At 45.1% G+C, this 10,348-nt stretch overlaps 1 protein-coding gene across 1 annotated transcript; it reads left to right on the top strand.

Annotated features, from left to right (window-relative positions):
* The first annotated feature begins 3,534 nt into the window (after nt 1–3,534).
* On the top strand, nt 3,535–9,912 carry LOC130494073 (60S ribosomal protein L10a). Its single transcript, XM_056867720.1, has 6 exons — nt 3,535–3,591; nt 5,617–5,691; nt 6,800–6,880; nt 7,285–7,433; nt 8,389–8,561; nt 9,719–9,912. Exons 1-6 carry the CDS (start codon nt 3,587–3,589, stop codon nt 9,887–9,889), a joined length of 654 nt encoding a protein of 217 aa, XP_056723698.1. The 5' UTR covers nt 3,535–3,586; the 3' UTR covers nt 9,890–9,912.
* Nucleotides 9,913–10,348: the final 436 nt, after the last annotated feature.

Below are 10,348 nucleotides of genomic sequence, written 5' to 3' on the forward strand. Positions count from 1 at the left end.
AAAATGGTCAGTGGACATGCAGGCAGGGCCAGTTCCAGGTTTCTAGGGGCCCCGGGCAGAGAGCTCCTAAGGCCCCCTCCCCTCTTCTACCCCCACATATGTCCTCCTCTTCCCTCCACCCACATGCCTCACACCTGCCTGTGTACCCTTACCTTGCCCACTTGTGAGCTCTCCCACTGCCCAAGCTCACCACTGCCTACAGCACTCGTTCTAGCGGCACTGAGCAATGCGTGTAGCTGGGAGCCCAGTAGAGCACTAGCAAACTAGTGAGAGGGTGTTGGCAGGAGTGGGTCCTGCCAGAAGCCCTGAGCCCTGGCAGCTGCCCTCCCTCAGGGTATGCTGGCACCAGCCTTGGCTGCAAGAGTAATTTCTGGGTAGGGAGGAGACAAATGGCAGTTGGACTTAACTGGGCTGATGGAGGGGGCTTCACTGTCCCAACTCTCCCTCTCATTTTCCTGGTGGAGTAGCTGCACATAGAGACAGATCTGGGACAAGAGGACCTCAGTGTTAAGTGGCCGGCCACAGAGGAGCTAATAGAGATGAGCCTCTTCCATCTTTGCCACAATATACCTTTTGAAACACTGCCATCCAGGAGGGAGGGAAAAAAAGAGATCTCTCTGATGCCTCCTGAGGTCTTGCCTAGCAACAGGGAAGTTGGAGATTTAGCTAGAAAGGATGGAGAGAAAAGGACAAGGAGCCAGTGAGGAGTAAAGAGAGAGATAGCCAACATAATAATTCAAAGAAGGGAGAATTGAACTGAAATATAAAGTTCCAGTATAATGTAAGAATCTAACGTGTATGTTTTTTTTATCCATTAGAAAAATAAAAAAAATATTAAAAAAAGAGAGAGAGAGCTGGTCAGGCAGAAAGAGAGTGCTTAAGGATGTGTCTGTTCCAGCAGTAATAAAAATAAGTTGTCTTGAGGAGAAAGTGACATATGCAGAGTAGTTGCCTGGGGTTCCTGGTTTGATCCACCTCCCCCCACCCATTCCTTTACTATCATTGTTTGGAGAGAAAAATGGTACCCATAATTCCTAAAGGAGAGAGACCTGTATGCTCACCTCTATTAATGGTTATACTGCTGGGGCATTTTTCACCTAACCCTATAAGGAGAGAGTATCTGAATCCTTTCTGGAATTGTGAATAGGGCCTAAAAATTAAAGAGACCTATTTCTCAGTCACATTTTGACTTATGGGCCTTTGACTCCACATATCATCATTAGCAACATCTCAGAAAAAAGTCCCCAGTCATCATTCCATTTATCACCTTTAAATAAAAACTTATTTGAAAAAAATAATCTCTTCAACTGTTTTGCGACCACTAGTAATATAAAAAAAATCAACCTGTTCCGCTGACATAGATTAGGCAGCAGGGCTATATCTCTAATGCAGCAGGTGGTGGAACAGTCATTTCAGGATACAGTTTTAGGAGGGAAGAATCAAATGGCATATCCAGGCCCTTTGAGGTGCTCAGTCTGTCTGACTATTACTTCTGATGCCAGAGACAACAAATTAAGTTTCCACCCAGAGCAGCAAATAACATTAGCCAATCCTGCTTGAGCTCAATTTGCACAGTGCCACATGCTTGGCCTTAGAGCCAAAAGTAGAGGCTACAAGGACAAGAGGCTACGTAAACATCTACTATTTCCATATATCTCCAATTACTTTTTGTGATGTCCCTGTCAAAGGCAGAAAGGTCCTGGATAAGGTTATGTAATATCCACACTCTGATGTCATGAATTTCTCAGAGTTCCCTTAAAACAAGAGAAGATGCATTTGTCATAGGTGTTAAAGTGGTCACATGGGCAACAAAAATTAATCATGACTTGGAAAGAAGCCATTGATTTGCTTTGGGAATTCTTACTAGGCTTATTATAGCAGTGTAGGTGTTCCGATAAATAGGCTGAACTATAATTATGGGCTTGCTAGCATTCTGAATCATGCTCACCTGATTTTGCTGTCATTTCTTCATCACAGTTGGCTGAACTCTTTCAGTTCACATTGGCTCTGTCTATTAGCACCCTATTCTGTAACAGGCTAGATTCCAACTGGTAGGCTGGGATGTACCAGTGGGGCATACTCTGACTTTATCTAGGTCAAGCAAGTGGTGTAAAGTTGCCAGCTGCCTGGAGAAAAGGCGCCTCGATCAGAAATGATGGATAAGGGTTTCTGGAAAGACAGCCTGTCTACCATTACCACTCTTCCCTACAATATGCAGCTACACAAGAGTATTAGGTGTTTGCTTCTCTTCAGCTAAAGGCTGGATTACACATGCAGGGGAACGAGGTTGTAAACAGAGACAGCATGGTATAGTGGTTAGACTGGGGACTGGGAGACCTAGGGTCAAATTCCTGCTCGCCATGAAATCACTGGATGGTCTTCAGCCAGTCATCATCTCTCAGACTAATCTCCTTCAGAGGGCTGTTGTGAAGACAAACTGGAAAATTGAGGAACCATGTATGCTCCTTAAAGGACAGAATAAAAATGCTTAAACAATCTGAGTGATAGAATGGACTACACCAATTCAGATTGCAGGTGGAGACTCACATTTTGGGATGCCTCTCCCTGTTAACACCCTGCAACTAGTTAAGAAACAGATAAAACAATGAAAGAGAAGTAGTAGTATCTTTGTCCCTTTTCTGCTTGTGTGCTTTTTTAAATGAAAGGAACAAGCTGGAATCAGTCCCCTTCCTCCTAAAGTGATAGAATCTGTTCTATTAACTTGCTGCCACCTCATTCTCCTACTTGTGTGAACCACAATACATACTCAGGTTTCGAATGGAAAAAGTGATGCCATACATGAACTGTGTGCACTCTCAAATGCCCCCCAAAGCCTGCAACGTATAGAGGCTTTGGAGTACATCAACTGATTTGGAAAGGGTTCTATCAAGATAAAAAACAAAATTTGAAGAAGAAAAAATACAGAGCTGCTCCCTCATTAAACTTGTGTTTTGTTTTGAAGTGGACTCTTTGGAATGCATATTTTTCTCAGGTCAGCATATAAACAGCATTTCTAAAGATAAAAGAACACACTCCAGCCAGCAGCAAAGTAAACAAATTCAACTACACGCAGTGCTACAGACCCTGCTTCTTTAGGAGTAATTTGCAAAGACTAGATTATGCTGGTAAATCTAGCCCAAACTATGGAACAGATGACGCAGTTGGCTTTGCACAGGTCGGGGCACGCAACCCTGCCCAAGATGGATTGCACAGGCGGACCCCCTGTTAGCAGCGTGGGAGGATTGGGGCAGCAAATAAATTTCGGTATCTCAGAATCTGAAGCCCCACGCCCTGTTCCAGCACACATCGAATTAATAAACTTCAACTTCCCAGCCTCTTCACTTAAGACTGCGAATCTTCTTCGTTCTTTACTGTCACCGACTGCAGAAGGCCTTATGTGCACCTCTGCGCCTGCCAGGGCTGCTAAGAGCAACAGACTGAATAGCACTCCGCTACCCTCCCACCAGACCTCAAACGGAATGACGTCAGTCAGTTAAGCCGAATTGACTTCTCGCGAGACTAGCGCTTCTAGTTCTCGTGGGATCCGGAAGGGGCGTGTCTTTTCCGCCTCTGCCGAGACGCCGAGATGAGGTCGGTGCTTTTCCTGTTTGTGGGCCGTTGATGGTAATCCGTCGCCATCCGCCTCTCCACGGGCCCCACTCGGCCCTGAGAGCGCCTTAGGGTGGCAGACAGATAAAAAGAGGGGCCCTGGCCCGAGAGGCGTGGCTGGTGTCTTGTTCCTAGGGCGTTTCTTGCAGTACTTTGTGAAGGTCTCTTTATGCGGCTTGCGGAACCTAATGCTGAATGAGGGCCTGTTAGACGATTAAAGGATGCATTGCCGCCCCCCCCCCCCCAAGACACAAGACTTGCGCATGGATCTAAAGTCTGGTTCGCACATGCGGGAGAATGACATCGGACAGCACCGCTTCGTGCTGCAGGGGGAGGATTACGTTTTTGAATAAGCTTCGATGCTAGAATATTTAATGGGAAGGGGAAATTAAAGCTGGACTCCACCGCCTGTGCTTTAAAATGGAGTAGTACCTTGGTTCTTGTGGGTTATCCGGGCTGTGTGACCGTGGTCTTGGTATTTCCTTTCCTGACGTTTCGCCAGCAGCTGTGGCAGGCATCTTCAGAGGAGTAACACTGAAGGACAGTGTCAGTGTCAAGTGTGTAGGAAGAGTAATATATAGTCAGAAAGGGGTTGGGTTTGACAATGATTCAGCTCAAACCCAACCCCTTTCTGACTATATATTACTCTTCCACTGTCCTTCAGTGTTACTCCTCTGAAGATGCCTGCCACAGCTGCTGGCAAAACGTCAGGAAAGAAAATACCAAGGTCACACAGCCCGGATAACCCACAAAGCTTTCACGGTCAGAGTTCATTGGTTCTTCGGAAATATGGAGTAGTACCTGCTACTACTTTGTTCTCCTGCAGGCGTGAATCGGGCCCTGGAGTACAGTCGTAAATATAAGGAAGAAATATTGTCGAAGGCTTTCACGGTCAGAGTTCATTGGTTCTTGTAGGTTATCCGGGTTGTGTAACTGTGGTCTTGGAATTTTCTTTCCTGACGTTTCGCCAGCAACTGTGGCAGGCATCTTCAGAGTAGTAACACTGAACATCTTCAGAGACACTGTCCTTCAGTGTTACTACTCTGAAGATGCCTGCCACAGTTGCTGGTGAAACGTCAGGAAAGAAAATTCCAAGACCACGGTTACACAACCCGGATAACCTACAAGAACCAATAAGGAAGAAAGTTAAGAAGGTGCTAGGTTCAATCCCTAGCGTCCTGAGTTAACAAGACCAGGTAGCAGAACTTGCCTGAGATTCTGGAGAGCTGCTGCTTGTCGCAGTAGGCAGTGACTGACTAGTGGCCTGATTCAGTATAAGGCTGCTTCATACGTATTGAGCAAGATACGTATGATACCCCAAGAGTTATAAACATCAGTGCTTGTAAGGAAATGCATTTCTATTAAATGCACTATGAATTACACCAAACGTTACACTGTGTATTGTTAATAGGAACTCTCTGGCCTGCCCACCCTTAAGCAGCCTGACTCTAATTCTGTTGAATTCAGCTTCTGAATCAATTAGAGTCAGGCTGCTTATGGATAGGGATTTATTTATTTTGGACTAAATCAGAAAATGTTTTGAAGGGTGGGCAGGCCAGAGAGTTCCTGTTAACAATACATAGTGTAACGTTTGGTGTAATTCATAGTGCATTTAATAGAAATGCATTTCCTTACAAGCACTGATGTTTATAACTCTTCGGGTATCTTGCTCAATATTCACCTGGTAGCAAACTCTGATAGGAAAGGTTAGAAGTGGTTTGAAGTCACTGAAATGTCGTAAAGTAAAGGGTGGTACAAAGACTGGGCACAATGGCTGTGAAAATATGCCTTGTGTCTTTGTGGTAAACCAGGAAAAGCCCTCCAGACTCCACGTACATATGGTGAACATGTGAAGAAAAGTGTTGCTGATGGCTGCTCCCCTTTTTGGTAGAGCCCAAGCTCAGTATATCTGGGGCATTAAAGTCACTTCAGAAGTAATGTTGGCTGTCCTGTGTCTGTCATAAAAGAGACAAAAAGTCTAAATAAATGTGCCACGTCTTTCTGCAGCAGCAAAGTATCCCGTGACACTCTGTATGAAGCAGTGAAGGAAGTCCTTCAAGGGAGTCTGGCAAAGCCACGCAAGTAAGAAGTTTAATTTACTCTGCACCATTAGAGCTCGAGATGGAACTCAGCCTGATTTTGTGTGGAGTTTTAAGGAAAGCTACATTATGGAAAAGTGCATACTGGGGTTCAAGCTTAGAACTTCGGCTCTAAGGTGGGGAGGAAGGAAAAGCCTGGTGCATAGCTTCTTTGGCCACAGAGAGGGAAAAGGTGAAAGCTAGTACCCCCACCATGTTTTTAGCAGAGCAGGATACTTGAGTGTCTGTCATTTTGACAGAAACATAGAGACTTGCAGTTGCATGACCATCCTGCTATGCTCTCTGTTGTCATTCTTTTCTGCACTCTTTTCAGAGCTGGTGGAAAGTATAACTGGAGCATGTGGGTAATAGCTAGCTTCACTGTCTTGATGTGTTCAGTTTGAGCACGCATTCTCTGTCAGAGGGGGGCCCCCTATGGAGTTTCTCTAGCCACCCAGGTAGTTCAGGTGTTCTTTCACCCTCTGCTGATGGAGGGAAAAGACAGCTGCGGATCATGTACCTGGGCAGCTGCTAGCCTGAGTGCAGAGTTGAGAGCTCAGTGAAGCACTGCAGCTTCCGAACCCATTTTCTCCATGCCTCTGAAAAGGGGGCAGGGGCTGGTGGGGCATAACCTAGCAGAGAAGAGTATAGGTGATGCAGCTTCACCTGCAGTTTTATTTGCACCACTGAATTACAACAGCTAAAAACTTTTTGTATACAGTGTGGGTATTCACACACCTTCTCCAGGAGCAATTAAGACTTCAGGTTCAAATATTAGTGGATGCTCCCCATTTCTTTAGCCTGCATTGCACTGTCCCTTTTTAATTGTTTTCCTGGCTTTGCTCGAGCATGCGTCATTCAGGAGTAAGAGTAGCAAATACCTGATGATCGAATACCTGATGAGTCCTAAGTTACATAGAAAACAAGAATTCCTGGTAACCTCCCCTGTGGTCATCAAGTTGCAGAAGTGAGGAAAGAATTAGCATCTGGCTCATTTCCCCCCATAATAGGTGTAGTGCTTTGTTAGTCTCAAGTTTAGTGGTGTGTATTTTGTGAGTTAATGCATACTCTTTCCTTCTAAGCCAAACTTAAGTGTCTGGGTTTTTTTTTAGGTTCTTGGAGTCTGTGGAGTTGCAGATCAGTCTGAAAAACTATGACCCACAAAAGGACAAGCGATTTTCCGGAACTGTCAGGTTCGGCACTGTTCCTGTCCCACCCAGCCTTCAGTTTGCACCCATCTCCCTGATGAAAGGCTCTTGTATGCCATCTGTCCAGCGTGCAGCGCATTGACTGCTAAAGAACCAGGCAGCTGGGTGCAGTGCTGAATTGCTTGGGTAGTTCAGCTCCTCCGACTGTAAAGTGGGTATGGCTGGACGGACCCCTACCCTGGGTCTTAAAACATGAGGGGAGGTGTGGAGAGGCTTTTTTGCTGATCCCACCGGCCAGTTTAGTGAAGCCAGATTAAATGCTGGTGAGCGAAGACTTGTTACTCGGCTGTGGTAAGGCCCTTCTATGTATTTGTGTATTCTTTTCACATTTTATATTGCTCGGGGAAACGGCATTGATTTATCGAGGCTGTTCTCTTTCCTCCCTACAGGCTCAAGTCTGCTCCACGGCCTAAATTCTCAATCTGTGTACTGGGGGACCAGCAGCACTGCGATGAAGCCAAAGCAGTGGACATCCCTCACATGGACATTGAGGCTTTGAAGAAACTCAATAAGAACAAGAAGCTAGTGAAGAAGTTGGGTGAGCAAAATTAGAGTGGGATTTCTTGAAGTGTGTTCAGAAGCATTGACAATAGGAATAACTGGAACATGACCTCATTCAAGCAGGGCAGCGATAAGAATTAATTTGCCACTCTGTGCTAGGAGGCATTCCCTGTGCTTTTCATGCCTCCATTGTATTTAGGGGAAGGTGTGATAGCACTTTTTTGCTTGGAGTTTCAGCAGAAAACAATTCTAAGGTCCCAGAATGTAACATACTATGGACCAAAGGCTCTCCTCTCTCCTGGAAACATATTTTATCATGTCTGCGGTCTTCTGAGCACCCGGCAGCATTTTCCTATTTGTTTCTGTTGCTGTTTTTAACCTGGCTTCCGAAGCTGCCTTTGGTTTGGAGGCAGCTTTCCCAAGAGCGGGAATGCTCAGAAGCCTTCCTGTACACATGTAGCTTGCCACACACACACAGTGCCATGTGGTTGGGTGGGGAACCTATTTTAAATAAATGGTTTCACGGGGGATTAGACAGGTTTGTTGAGGAAAGGTTTGTCAGTGGTTATTAGCCATAGTGACTAAAGGGAACCTCCGCATCCTTGAGGCAATACATCTCTGAATACCAGTGCAAGGAGACAACTTCACGGAAAAGCTTTGGCTTCTATGCCCTATTGTTGGACCTTCAGAGGAACTGGTTGGCCACTGAGGGTGCTGGACTTGATGGACCACTGGTCTGATCCAACAGGGCTTTTACGTTTATAGTCTGGTTCTAACTTTATTTTACACACAGCCAGAAGTTGTTTGAATATTATTTAATCCAAACTGCTGTTCTAAGACAGGAGTCTCTTGCATGTGAACACCTTTGTAGGTTAGGCTTCATTTCCCTTAATTGCTGGTGGCTTCAGAAGGCATTAGCAATATTTTTTCCAAACTTTGAGGTGATCCTCAAGTGACATACCATATATTAATCTCTCTTTTTAAAACAACAGCAAAGAAATACGATGCTTTCCTGGCCTCCGAGTCCCTGATCAAGCAGATTCCTCGAATCCTAGGCCCAGGGCTGAACAAAGCTGGCAAGTTCCCGTCTCTTCTCACCCACAATGAGAACATGGTGGCCAAGGCTGATGAGGTCAAGTCTACGATCAAGTTTCAAATGAAGAAGGTAAAAAAAAACCCATCAACAACACAGAACTGGTAGTGGGGTCCCTGCACTGAGAAGAAAGAACTGCACTTGTACCCATGGTGTTTGTGCTGACAGGAGATAACAGGCAGGGCAATTTCTCCTGGTTTCCCATTCTCACTGCATCCCAGAGGGCTGTGTCCATGCAAATCTTGCAACCTACATCATCAGTATTCTGAGGACTCAGGGCTTTGCTGGGAAGAGAGTGTCTAGGAAAGGCTGCATCCTCACCCACTCCATAGGATCCAAGCCAAGGAGCCTACAAACACAGGTCCATTGATTGTAAGGACCAGAAAGAGATTTGACTCCCCCCCCCCGCACTCCCTGCCTTCAGAAGGTTGCACTGAGGGGTATGAAGCATAGTGAGCTTGTTTATGAATTGAGCTGCCCAGATAAGGTTGGCAAAATTGTCTGTATTTATATCTTGGCCGAGAGAGAATGCTCTGTATGGCACTTGTCAAAGTATCTGTCTCAGGGGCATCTCTATGATTAAACAGATAAACTTGCCTTCTAGGATTAGGGAGTTGTAGGGAACTATAGAGACCCACGTTACATAGAATTGTGAGTCGTTATCCCAGTGGAAATTTCAGCAGATGTTCTCTGTGACACAGCCATAACTGGTGAGCTTCACCTCTGAAAACAGACTGAATCATTCCTTGAAGCCCAGTGTTCATTTGCTTCTGGTTAACATAGTTCAGTTGTGCCACAAATTATTTTAATCTTGGTCCATGTACACCAGTAAAAGCAACATTTTTATCTTGGTAAAACTCCCCTAGTAAATGCCATGCCAGCTCATTGTATCTTGATGTCTGTTATCAGCATAGTCTGTTTCCCATCATTTATGCTACTCTGGGTATGATGGGATAGTAGATGAATTGGCTCATGCTTTTCAGTTCCATATACTCTTTCTTTTCCCTTTTCTCAGCCCTGTCCACTGCTATGGAAGTTTGCTGGGTGACCTTGGGCTAATTACTCTCAGCCTAACCTACTTCACAGGGTTGTTGTGAATATAAAAAAAAAAAAAAGGAGGGAAGCATGATGTCTAAGCCTCTTTGGGTCCCCATTGGAGTGAGAGGCAGGATATATAAACACATAACGTATTTTGTTATACAAGTGAATGTTTTTCTCTGTTCTTTCAGGTGCTCTGTCTGGCTGTGGCAGTTGGTCATGTGAAGATGACTGAGGATGAATTAGTGTACAACATTCACCTGGCCATCAACTTCCTAGTGTCGCTGCTGAAGAAAAATTGGCAAAACGTGCGGGCCTTGTACATCAAGAGCTCCATGGGGAAAACTCAGCGCCTATACTGATGCCAATATAATTGTTTTTTCACTAGGTTACACTGTGTTTCTCTTCTGATTTGATAAAATCCTGATCCCCTGAATAGCTGGTCTGTTTCTGTTAAGCTGAGGTTGCTCTGCATGCCATCATTAGGTTAAAGGATGAGTATGCATGACGTTTGAAAAGACAAGTTTGGTCATCAGTCCAGAGTTAAGGACTTACAGTAGAAAGATCTTTACGAAATAAGAGCTCTGTGGGTGTCAGCAGCAATCAAGCTAAAAATGCACTTGGTTGCCCCATCAAAAAGCACAGGATAATGGGATAAATATAGTTGCCGCCTAAGTAGCGCACTGGAATGGGGAGGAACCTAGAAGTAGCGATATGGTATGTAGAAGTAACTATCACTCATGAATGAGATGCAGGAGAATAAAACCTGTTAGAGGTTGGCTGATGTATCCAATGGTGCATTCACGGAGCGTGCACAGAGT

The sequence above is a fragment of the Euleptes europaea genome, chromosome 2, assembly GCF_029931775.1.
Source record: "Euleptes europaea isolate rEulEur1 chromosome 2, rEulEur1.hap1, whole genome shotgun sequence".
Classification (NCBI taxonomy): Eukaryota; Metazoa; Chordata; class Lepidosauria; order Squamata; family Sphaerodactylidae; genus Euleptes; species Euleptes europaea.